Source organism: Protopterus annectens, chromosome 7.part0 (assembly GCF_019279795.1).
Source record: "Protopterus annectens isolate FY-2018-M chromosome 7.part0, PAN1.0, whole genome shotgun sequence".
Lineage (NCBI taxonomy): Eukaryota > Metazoa > Chordata > Ceratodontiformes > Protopteridae > Protopterus > Protopterus annectens.
In genome coordinates, this window is record NC_056739.1 from 396,967,975 (window position 1) to 396,980,521 (window position 12,547).

A 12,547-nucleotide genomic window follows, 5' to 3' on the forward strand; every position below is an offset into this window, starting at 1 on the left:
GCCTTCCTTTTGGGGGCACCTGACATCTGGGGCAAGAAAGACTGAAGAAAATGGCGTCGGCTGTGTCTTATATACTCCTGCCTCACTGACGTCAGGAAAGAAAGCGACAACAACCGACGCCGGACCTAGACTTTGGAATTCGGCCGACCGAGGACCCGCCTGATGGCAGAAAACCCATCTGTGATTACTGCAGCTGTATTAGCACTCGAACATCTACATTTATGGTAGGTACAAAACTGTACTTTTACGCCTTTCCTCCTCTACCTCTTCTACCCAAGGTCCTCCTAAAAGTCAGACAAGAGAAGCCAAAGATGATATTAATTGCCCTGGACTGGCCCCGCTAATACTGGTACCCACTGCTAAGGAACTTGTCTCAATACCCAGCTTGGACCTTGCCTCAAAGACCACAACTACTGTCCCAGCAAAACAATCAGATCCTGCACAATCAACTACAGACTCTAAACCTGGCAGCATGGCTAGTCATGTAATCATACAAATGACACCTCTCAGTAAAGCTGTGATGGATGTCATTTTGGAAGCCAGAAGGCCTAGTACTAGAAAATCTTATGCTGACAAATGGAAGAAATTCTGTGCTTGGAATCAAGCACAAGAGACTGATACAGCAGAACCACATATTCCTCAGATATTACAATACTTAACTGAGATGCTTGACAAAGGCCTATCTTTCTCATCAGTCAAAATCCATGCCTCTGCCATTTCGGCTCATTATAATACAGAGCCACCAATCTTTTCTCATCCTTTACTAAAGCAGTATCTTAGGGGAGCCAAAAATGTAAGACCTCCTAGATGATCACCATTACCTGCATGGGACCTCAATTATGTGTGGGAAAAGCTCACCCTGCCTCCATTTGAACCAGGTGCTACCACTGATATAAAGTTCTTATCATGGAAGACAGCTCTGCTACTAGCAATTACTTCAGCAACAACAGTTTCAGAGCTGCAGGCCCTCATCGCTGTAGAGCCTTTTATCATATTTTACCCAGACAGGGTGTCTCTGAGGACAAATCCTACTTTTATGCCTAAGGTGGTTTCCATTGTGGCTCTTAACCAAACAATTAATCTGCAAACCTTTTATCCAAATCCGCAGAACAAAGGGGAAAGAATCTTGCATTCCTTGGACGTACACAGACAGCTAAGATTCTACTTGAGCAGGACTAAAGCTCTAAGAAAAACTGAGCAATTACTAGTGTCATATGCTGCAGGATCAGAAGGAAAGGCTATTTCAAAGCAGACAGTTTCAAAGTGGATAAGCCACTGCATCCGTTTCTGCTACTTACACCATGGTAAACCTGTGCCCAAGGGCATTAGATCTCATTCCACCAGAACTGCAGCTACTTCAGCAGCCTTTCTCAGAGTACCACCAACCAAAGACATTCTAGAGGCTGCTACTTGGAGTTTTGTTCACACCTTTACACAGCATTACCATTTGCCTCTCTACTCTAAGTCCAGGGCAGGCTTTGCCACTGCAGTACTGCAGGGCCTTATAGCCGAACCTAATGCTGTTTAGCTCCAGCCTCCCAACCATAGCTTTGGGATTCTACCCAAATGTAATGACTGCAACAGTGAAACATGAAGAACATAGTACCGTTATGTACACTTAGCATAAATGTAGATGTTCGAGTGTATTCACTGTTGCAGTCCAGGTTACCCTCCCGCCATCCCCCTGTCATTCTAAAGTTTATCTTTCCTTCTCTGTCTTCTATGACCTATGTGGTGTATTTGCTTGTAGATGAAGGTAAAGTTTATATTGATGCATGTGTATGTGTATATATATATATATATATATATATATATATATATATATATATATATATATATATATATATACACACACACACACACACACACACACACACACATATATATATATATACACACACACACACACACACATATATATATATAGATATATATAGATATATATATATATATATATATATATATATATATATATATATTATAATATTGCTACCTTTTTGGGGGCACCTGACATCAGGGGCAAGAAAAAGTAAAGAAAATGGCGTCGGCTGCATGTTTTATACCCCTGACGACCTGACGTCATGGAAGAGAAGACAGCAGCTGACACAGGACCCAAGGCTTTGGAATTCAAGCTGATTGAGGGCAACCTGCCAGCAGATTACCCAAATGTAATGACTGTAACAGTGAATACACTCAAACATCTACATTTATGGTAAGTGTACACAACTGTACTTTCCTGTTACGGTGGTGAATTAGTCATTTGAACCTTGCCTAAAAATGGCACTGTAGGGGCGTCAAGAACCTTAGCCAGTGTCCGGAATCCCAGGGGTGACAGGTGCAGGCCATCTCTGGCAAACCATTGTGGTCTGTCGACCATGTCGTCCCAGGCAGACAGATACTGGATCCCTTTAGAATGACACCAGAAGCTTAGCCAATTGTTGAAGTCAATAATGTTGTCGTACTGCGGCATCATTCTGGGTGATGGCAGTATGCTGCTCAGGGCTAGGGTCACACCTGCCTGGGCTACAAGATCGGAGAGCTCTTCCATGTCTCTTTTCATGTAGTCCAGGGAGGTACATCTCGGGTTGTTCACACCAACATGGGCAATGACAGTGTCATATTTGTTCTTGTTATGGAGTGACCTGAGTGCGTGGGTTATGTGATGGATTCTGGCACCCGACAGACAGCTGACAGTAACCTTCTCCTTGTTTAGCCTGGTGAGTGGGACATAAGTGTGCCTGACTATAGAGTCACCTATGACTAGTGTGTTGGGTACGTTTTGTCTTATTGACTGTGGTTGAGTGGCACACTGAGTCTGCGGGCTATGTGTCATTTGGGTTGTGTTGGGGGGTGGAGGTTGCTTACATTTCTGCTTTGGAGGTCTCTGTTGCTTGAGCAGATTATTATTGAGAGCCTCCGCAAATGTTTTTGTGTTTCTATGTGTGGATTTTGGTGATGTAGATTTAGTGAGACTGTGATGAGTGTGGTTTGGTGCAAGTGTTTACCTTCTCCTCATGACTGTCAAGTTCAGTCTTGGTTGGAGAGAGCTTTACCTCCAGTTTGGCTAGATAAGTGCATCTCTCACAGGTTGTATTGGTGGGTGGTAGGAGGAGAGGGTTGTCTGTGTACATGAGGCAATTTCTACATTGCCCCAAGATGCCCAGATTCATCAGATAGACAGGAGAGAACACTGGGAGCTGACCCTTGAACATGCCTGAATAAAAAACTATTTTCCTCTAGATAAGTGAGGAAAGTGAGTACAAGAGCTGTTTTTCTCTAAGCAAGTGAGGAAAGTAAGTACCAAAACTGTTTTCCACTAGATAATGAGGAATGCTGAGTGCTGTCAATTAGTAGGTTATTTAGTGCTTACAACAAGTTCTGAACAAGTGCTCATCACGAATAAGCAAATTCAAGTGCTAAAACTATGAATCTGTATCTGGACTAAACTATTAAAAGGAAAGGGGGGAAACAAGTGCAAATGCGGGCTTTTAAATCAGAAAGTTGAGAGAGATGGAAGAACTGCCCAAACGGCCAGTAACTACAATTTCTGGGCCAGAACCACTCCTTATGTGGTAGATAGGTTATCTAGTGCTTACCAATCCCACTTATAAGCTAGAAGGCTTTCCTCCAACACAGAAAGCTTGTGGTGGCTTAGAAGCTTACATACAGTTCTGGATACAGCAAATCTGAATCTGGACTAGTTACAGGAAAGGTAGGAAACAGGCTTAGATTTTATATATATATATATATATATATATATATATATATATATATATATATATATATATATATATATGTATATATATATATATATATATATATATATATCTACAGAAAAGTAGCTAAAACAGCAGTAAAAACGATTCAAATGCAGTGCAAGCTAGCACACTTGAGTATGTAGCAATGTTAGACCAAACAGTTTAAAAAATGCAATTAAATTAAAAATGACTAAAAACAAGTGCAGAAGGAGTCTATTAGGTAGAATGAGGTAAAGAGATGGGACTGGGGGGGGTGTCCCAGATCAAATCTACAGTGAGGGCGCCCCGGGCAACTGCAAAAGCCTCCAAATTTAAACAAGACAGGAATAGGGAGGTTGGGTAGGGGAAAACCAACACCTTCAGCAGAGATCTGAAAAACTATACAGTGAAGCAAAAATAACAGTGCACAACTCTAAAGTCAGCCAGCAATGATATAAAATTAGTCAAACAACAATCAGCAGTATACAACTCTGAAGTGCCAGAAAAAATATACATAGCTGTGTATATCTCCAGATAGTTTGAAGAGCACTCTGTCAGGACACAGGAGGGCTCCAGCAATGAAGGCTGCAACTCTGCTTCAGCAGAGTTAAAATTCCTCTCTCGGAAAACATCCTTACTTCTAGCTATTACTTCATCAAGAAGAGTGTCTGAGTTACAGGCACTAATGGCAGTGAAACCCTTCATTATTTTCCATGCTGACAGGGTTTCCCTCAGGACTAACCCATCCTTTATACCCAAGGTGATATCCAGTGTGGCTTTAAACCAATCCATCCATTTGCCAACCTTTTTCCGTAATCCTCAGAATAAAGGAGAAAGGATCCTGCACTCGTTGGACGTGCACAGACACCTCAGGTTCAACCTTGACAAGATTAAGCCTTTCAGAAAATCTGACCAGCTGCTAGTCAGCTTTGCTACAGGGGCAGAGGGCAAAGCCATTTCGAAGCAAACCATTTCCAAATGGATAGCACACTGCATCCATTTCTGCTACAAGCACCATGGAAAACCTACCCCTCAAGGGATCAGAACTCATTCCACTAGAGCTACTTCAACCTGTACAGCATTTCTCGGGGGAGTCCCTACCAGGGACATCCTGGAAGCTGCAACCTGGAGTTCTGTACACACCTTCACCAAGCATTACCACTTACCTTGTTGTGTCTTTCAGCCTTTCCCGGTTAGGGGTTGCCACAGCGGAACTCCGGTCCGCTAATGATTGATAGTTGATTTTTACATGCCAAGTTTCCAGCCCTGCCGCACAACCCTCAATGAAGGTACGCCCATTCACGCATGTCTCCACGCAGAAGACGCTTTAGCTGAGAATCGAACCAGACAGCATCTTACTGTGAGGCAACAACGCTACCGCAGCACCTTACCTATTTTTTCTAAATCCAGAGCTGGATTTGCTACAGCAGTCTTATAAGGCCTGCTAGCCAGCCCTAACACTTCTTGACTGCCTCCACCCTTCCTCAGCTTTGGGAATCAACCTAAGTGTGATGACTGCAACAGTGATACGCAAAGAACATACTACAGTTGTGTACACTTAACATAAATGCAGATGTTCAAGTGTATTCACTGTTGCAGTCCTGGTTTCCCTCCCTCCTGCCCCCTAGCTTTCTCTATCCTTTCTACCTATCCTCTTTATGGCCATCTTTTATGGCAGGGGTATTTACTTTTTACTGGAGGTGTTCCACACCATGTAATAGCTTCCAATTTTTGGGGCTCCTGACATCTGGGGCAAAAAAAGCTGATGTAATGGCGTTGGCTGTATGTTTTGTACCCCTGACGACCTAACGTCACAGAAGAGGCGACAGCATCTGACACAGAAATTCCAAGACTGTAGTATTCGGGCCGACTGAGGGCTTACCTGCAGGCAGATAACCCAAGTGTGATGACTGCAACAGTGAATACACTCAAACATCTACATTTATGGTAAGTGTACACAACTATACTGTCTTCTGCAAGAAAGAAGGGAGAAGAATAGGCGGTAAACAGAAGACTTGTTGAGAGAACTAGGCACATGTTACAAGAAGAGATGAGAGAATTGTGTTGCATTTCACTAATGCAGTTGTTCAGGGTTATTTTCTTTAAGTGGTGACCAGGCTCTTCCTTAAATTTGAGTATGACATTAAGTCCAGAAGTAGGAAGTCTGTTAGAAAAGTTATCTTAAGATAATTATTGACTGTGGGTAGCCTTCATCAAAGAGATAATACACACAAAAATTGGTCAGTGCTACTACTTAGCCACAGAAAATGATTTCAAAATGTAGTCTGAATTACTGATGTTCCCGTTTTGGTCAACTGTTTGATTACTCAAAACATAGACTACGTATACACTCACTCATCAGTACATTGTTGTTTTTCCCCCTGGTATATTATTTTATTTGTTTTGAAGGAATTTATTTAGATACTGGAAGTGAAACAGATACAGACATCTTCAACCCTACTCTGACATCACATCTGCATGGTAAATTGGGGCAGTACTCTGACAGAAGTAGCTTTCATCCTGAGGATCCTCAGGAAGGACTGACACAGCTTGGAAACCTAGGTAAGACTGTTTAAATTATGTCTAGAGTTACTCAGGAAAAGTAAGGTCCCCCAGCGTATGTAAATGCTGAGTGGATACTTTGGCACTTTGGTTTGAACTTTAAGGTATGTGAAATGCTTTACACTGAATTGCTGAAATAATGGAAGAAAGCCAGGAGTTAACAAGAGTAGATACATAGTGCCAAACACTGTGGTAGAGTTCATTGTATTATATTTGTTTGTTGCTAGAAAGAGGTAACCTCAACACTGTCCTGTAATAATCCTTGGCATTCTACTTTCCCTGCATCCCTCTCTGCTCTCTTACCCTTTCTCCACCCATAACTCAGCTGCCCCTGATTTTGCCTCATATTTTTGTCCTGTCCCTTTATACATTTTTTTGACTTACTGGTAAACTGCTGAGGATTACAGTCAGTCAGTTATGCCAGACATTGGAGTTTCAAACTTCTTATTCAAAATGGGCATGTTGATACAAACCATGTTGTTTTATTAACTTTTCGAGTAAGTTAGAGTAATGTTATTAAAGATGTCCCTGATTTTGGACCTTTGTTCACCCCATGATTTTTGGCTTTGTCCAGAACGTTTGATCAAAGAAGTTGATACTTCTCCATTTGTCTGTAGCACCTTCTTGCATGTCTCTGGATTCTTTCAACACCTGCCATCCATGGGATCCACCGGAACTCTGTGTAAGAAAGTGTTTTCTTATATTCAGCGAGCAGTTCATCCCTGCATTCTGCAGCTTGTGCCCCCCACCCCATCCTTCATATTCAGAGCGAGTCTTCCTGATGTGATGTTGTGTACCCTTACAACATATCTGCACACATCTGTTGGTACTTCTGTCTAGTTCTTCTGTAAACCTGGCCTAGAACTGTTTGGTTTGACTGCCATCTTATTCTGGCTGTGAATCCTTCATTTGTTATTGCCCTCTAGGAAAACAGCCAGCCTTTCGTTCTCCATGGCATTCCTTGTCATCTGCATTAACTGTTAGGCTAACAGACTTATAGCCTCTGAATTTTTCCTTCTTCCACCCCCGTTTGCTGCAAGCATGCCTCTCTCAGCTCTGCCAGAAGTATGAGACCCATAACTCTGAGATGTTCTTCGTGTTCCACTGTTGCAGTCATTACATTTCAGTAATCTGCTGGCAGGTTGACCTCAGCCAGCCTGAATTCCAAAGTCTTGGGTCCTGCGTCAGTTGCTGTCTTCTCTTCCATGACGTCAGGTCATCAGGGGTATAAAACATGCAGTCTACGCCATTTTCTTTAGTCTTTCTTGCGCGGTTCCCGAAGCAGAAGTATTTCGCAAGTGCCGGACGGCAGTCTACTGAAATATTCGAGTTTGAGTTTCAGAACCGAAGTCTTCACTAAAGCTAAGTACCCCATTGGGGAAACTTTTTTCTTGCTCCTTACCGATGTCAGAAAAAGTTAATAATTGTATTACTTGTGGGAAGCAAATACCTCATAAGGATTTCCATTTATACTGTATTCCTTGCCTAGGCCCTGATCACAATGTGCTTAGCTGTCGGTTTTGTGCTTGATTTAATCAACGCACTATTAAGCGTCGGTATATTTTTGCATCAAAGTATTTTGGAAGCAGATTTAACTACCCAGAAATGTCATCGGATAGCAATTCGACTACCGGAGTACATAAAAAATGCAAAGAAAAGGACAGAGAAAGGCAGTCAAGATCCAAAACAGACAACAAAGCTTCTCCTAAGCCAGTCACCGGTTCGCCGGTATGCAGTGAGGTGCTTTCGCAGCCCCTGATACCCGCTACCATCGAGTCACAGGCCTCTACCGACACCCATGTGGAATCCAGCATGCCGCAAGATACTCAAGTTATTGGACCGACGGATGTGTCTCCCTCGGATGGGTCCAGAGCTGCTGAGCAGGCACCGGCTTCTGAGGGTGTATTCAGACCTCAACATTTGTATATCAAACCAACGACAGCTGCAAAATCAAAGACAAAAGCAACTTCTAAAACTAAAAAAACAATGCATGAGCCACGTGCACAGTCCTCTATGCCTAAAAAACAGATGATCAAAATAGCCGAAAGACCTCATTACCTTGATCAGGGGTACCCATCCCCCTCCAGATAAGAGGCCTAGGCAAGACACTGATTATGAATCTTCAGATCAGGTTTCTATTTCTTCTGATTCCTCTTCTGATCAGGAATTATCTATACCTCCCTATGAGGATTCTGATGCAGAGGAGTCTATACCATCTGCATCTCCTCCTGAGGATTATTCATTTGGAGAAACTTTGCATACTTTGAGGGAGCATTTTCACTGGGAGAGTCAAGACTTCTCAGAATCAAAAAAGAGGCTCAGGGATTTCCTCCTTCTCCCTCAGCACAGGCCTTTAGCCATTCCCCCTGTTTTAGACATTGTGGATGATGTGTTTTCAGAGTCAAGCTTGACCCCTGACTCCCTTACCTCTGGCTCCCAGTAAGCCTGGCAGATATTACAGGGTCCCTGACTCACATACATTTTTATTTACAAACCCTGCTGCTGATCCTGAAACTATTTCACAGGGTCCAAAGGGAGTTAAGGCCTCAACAGCAAAAAATCTTACCCCCTCTGACAGAGATTCAAGAGCACTAGACAGATGGGGAAAAAAGGTTTATACATCTGCAACCTTGGCAATCAGCACCTTAAACTGTCAGTTTCATATGCTTAAGTACCAACATGTTATGGGATTGCTGAAACAGAAAGTGATGTTGATTTCAGAATGTGCAGAAAACAAAGAATTGCAAGAATTATTGCATGCAGCTGAACAGGTTGGAAAGCATACTTTGCAATGTGGTTTTGACTCCTTAGAGGCCTCCTGCAGGGATGCAGTTACTGGATGTGTGATTAGGAGGCATGCCTGGTTAAAGGAACAAAATTTGTCTGATCATGTTAAAGCTAGTTTGCTAGATGCACCTTTCCAGCATGATTCTCTGTTTGGTATTAAGGCAGAAGAGGTTTTAAAGAAAATGGAAGACAAAGCTAAGTCTATGTAAACTGTTAAAGACTTCTTACAAGTGCAGCCATCTAGATTCAGTAGACACTGGTCTACGAAAAATTGGTCCTTTCCTGTGTCAGACAGAGCTCAAAGGGGCAAATCCAGATGCCCTAAGGGTTCCAGATACCAGGTGCAAGATTCATACAGGTCAAAGCAATGGGGCGTTTCTACCTCCAAATCTGGAGGAGATAAAGCGCAAACCTACAGAAAACAATCCCAATGACTTCCCTCTGCCTACACCAAGCAATTATCTTTTGGCAGCACCCATAGGGGGAAAGTTAGCACTTTTTTCTCAAAATTGGCAGTTGATAACCCAGGACAAGTTGGTACTAAACATAGTATCACAGGGATACAGATTTTATTTCCATACTCTGCCAATGGCAAATGGTTGGCCAGATCTGCTAAAAAATCAATTGGCAGAGGTACAGAAGCAGGTTACGTCCTTCATGGATATGAGGGCCATTCAGCCAGTACCAGAATAGGAAAAAGGACAAGGTTTTTACGCAAGACTGTTCTTGGTACCCAGAAAGGACAAGGCCTGGCGGCCAATACTGGATTTATCGATTTTGAACACATACCTGGGCATTCCAAAATTAAAAATACTAACTTTGCAGCAGCTTCTGCTCATGCTGGGCTTGGCTTGTTGACATTAGACCTAAAAGAGGCATACCTGCATGTCCCAAAAAGACAATCGTGCAGAAGATACCTCAGATTCAAGGCTGGCTTAATGCATTACCAATTCTCTGCACTGCCCTTTGGCTTATCTACTGCGCCCAGGGTCTTTACAAAGTGCCTGGCACCAGTAATTGCATTTTGCAGACAAAGTCGTATACAAATATATCCTTACTTAGACTACTGTCTCATTCAAGCAGAGAACAAGGACATTCTTCTTCGACACATGGCGTTTGTGAAAAGGCTTCTAACATGCTTAGGATACACAATAAACGAAAAGAAATCCCAACTGGTACCCTCTCAAAAGATAACTTTCCTGGGTGCAAGCTTGAATACAACTGCCCAGATGGCTTATCTCACGCCAGACAAGCAAAGGCAACTGACTACTTACTTCAAACTGATGGCAACAAAAACCCAGTTATCCGCAAGACAAATTCTGCAGGCTCTGGGCTTCATGGCATCCTGCATCTTACTGATTCCATATGCAAGGCTGCATATGAGGAAACTTCAATGGTACCCGAAAAGTTTATGGAGTTAACATTCTCACAGTCTGGAAGCAATGATTCCTCTCATTCCCTGCCTACAACAGGAGTTTCTATGGTGGGCAAAGGCATGTCACCAAAACATGGGACGGGCCTTCACTTTCCCCCCTGCCAGCCAAACCATAACAACAGACACCTCGGATTATGCCTGGGGAGCCCACATGGCAGGAAGATGCATTCAGGGCATATGGACCCCAAAATAAATGCATCTACATATCAACCAGAAAGAGATGCTAGCTGTTCAAAATGCCCTAACAGCCTTCAAGGACTTACTTCATCCAGGACAACTACTGATAAAGATGGACAACACCACAGTCATGTGATATATAAACAAGCAAGGGGGCACACACCCATACCCCCTTTGCAGATTAGCCATGGCACTGTGGGACACAGCTGTGACCTACGAAATACATCTTCAAGCTCAATTCCTGCCAGGAAAACAAAATACACTGGCAGACGATTTAAGCAGAAACCTTATGGATCATCACGAGTGGAAACTAAATCCACAAGTCTTCAGCATGATCACAGAGAAATGGGGGAGCCCAGACATAGATCTATTTGCCTCTCCTCAAAATTATCAATTGAAATGATTCTGCACAAGGACATCACAGACAAGCATGGAAAGTGGACGCCCTATCCTACAGTTGGAAAAACATATCAGTTTACGCCTTTCCTCCTCTGCCTCTTCTCCCCAAGGTCCTCCTAAAAGTCAGACAAGAAAAACCAAAGATGATACTAATTGCCCCGGACTGGCCCCGCCAGTACTGGTACCCAATTCTAAGGAACTTGTCTCAATACCCAGCTTGGACCTTACCGCAAAGACCTCAACTACTTTCCCAGCAAAACAATCAGATCCTGCACAATCAACTACAGACACTGAACCTGGCAGCATGGCTGATCATGTAGTTATACAAACAACACCTCTCAGTAAAGCTGTGATGGATGTCATTTTGGAAGCCAGAAGGCCTAGTACTAGAAAGTCTTATGCTGAAAAGTGGTAGAGAGTCTGTGCTTGGAGTCAAGCACAAGGAACTGTTACAGCAGAACCAAATATTCCTCAGATATTACAGTACTTAACTGAAATGCTTGACAAAGGCCTATCTTTCTCATCAATTAAAATCCATGCCTCTGCCATTTCGGCTCATTACAGTACAGAGCCACCAATCTTTTCTCATCCTTTACTAAAGCAGTATCTTAGAGGAGCCAAAAATTTAAGGCTTCCTAGAAGATCACCATTACCTGCATGGGACCTCAGTTATGTGTGCGAAAAGCTCACCCAGACTCCATTTGAACCAGCTGCTACCGCTGATATAAAGTTCTTATCATGGAAAACAGCTCTGCTACTAGCAGTTACTTCAGCAAGAAGAGTTTCAGAGCTACAGGCCCTCATGGCTGTAGAGCCTTTTATCATATTTTATCCAGACAGGGTGTCTCTGAGGACAAAGCCTACTTTTATGCCTAAGGTGGTTTCCAGTGTGGCTCTTAACCAAACAATTAATCTGCCAACCTTTTTTATCTGTAGAACAAGGGGGAGAGAATTCTGCATTCCTTGGACGTACACAGACAGCTAAGATCCTATTTGAGCAGGACTAAAGCTCTAAGAAAAACTGAGCAATTACTAGTGTCATATGCTGCAGGATCGGAAGGAAAGGCTATTTCAAAGCAGACAATTTCAAAGTGGATAAGCTACTGCATCCGTTTCTGCTACTTACACCATGGTAAACCTGTGCCCAAGGGCATTAGATCTCATTCCACCAGAGCTGCAGCTACTTCAGCAGCCTTTCTCAGAGGAGTAACAACCAAAGACATTCTAGAGGCTGCTACTTGGAGTTCTGTTCACACCTTTACACAAAGCATTATCATTTGCCTCTCTACTCCAAGTCCAGGGCAGGCTTTGCCACTGCAGTGCTGCAGGGCATTATAGCCACACCTAATGCTGTTTAGCTCCAGCCTCCCAACCATAGCTTTGGGATTCTACCCAAATGTAATGACTACAACAGTGAAACAGGAAGAACATAGTACAGTTGTGTACACTT

General features: G+C 43.0%; 1 protein-coding gene across 1 annotated transcript in view; it reads left to right on the forward strand.

The window, feature by feature from the left end:
• LRIG2 (leucine rich repeats and immunoglobulin like domains 2) overlaps positions 1–12,547 on the forward strand; it is a gene marked incomplete in the record, with an annotated part of 726,335 nt that overhangs the window by 661,327 nt on the left and 52,461 nt on the right. Inside the window, 1 exon segment of the mRNA XM_044076985.1 lies at positions 6,147–6,299. Coding sequence (XP_043932920.1) covers positions 6,147–6,299 — 153 coding nt within the window.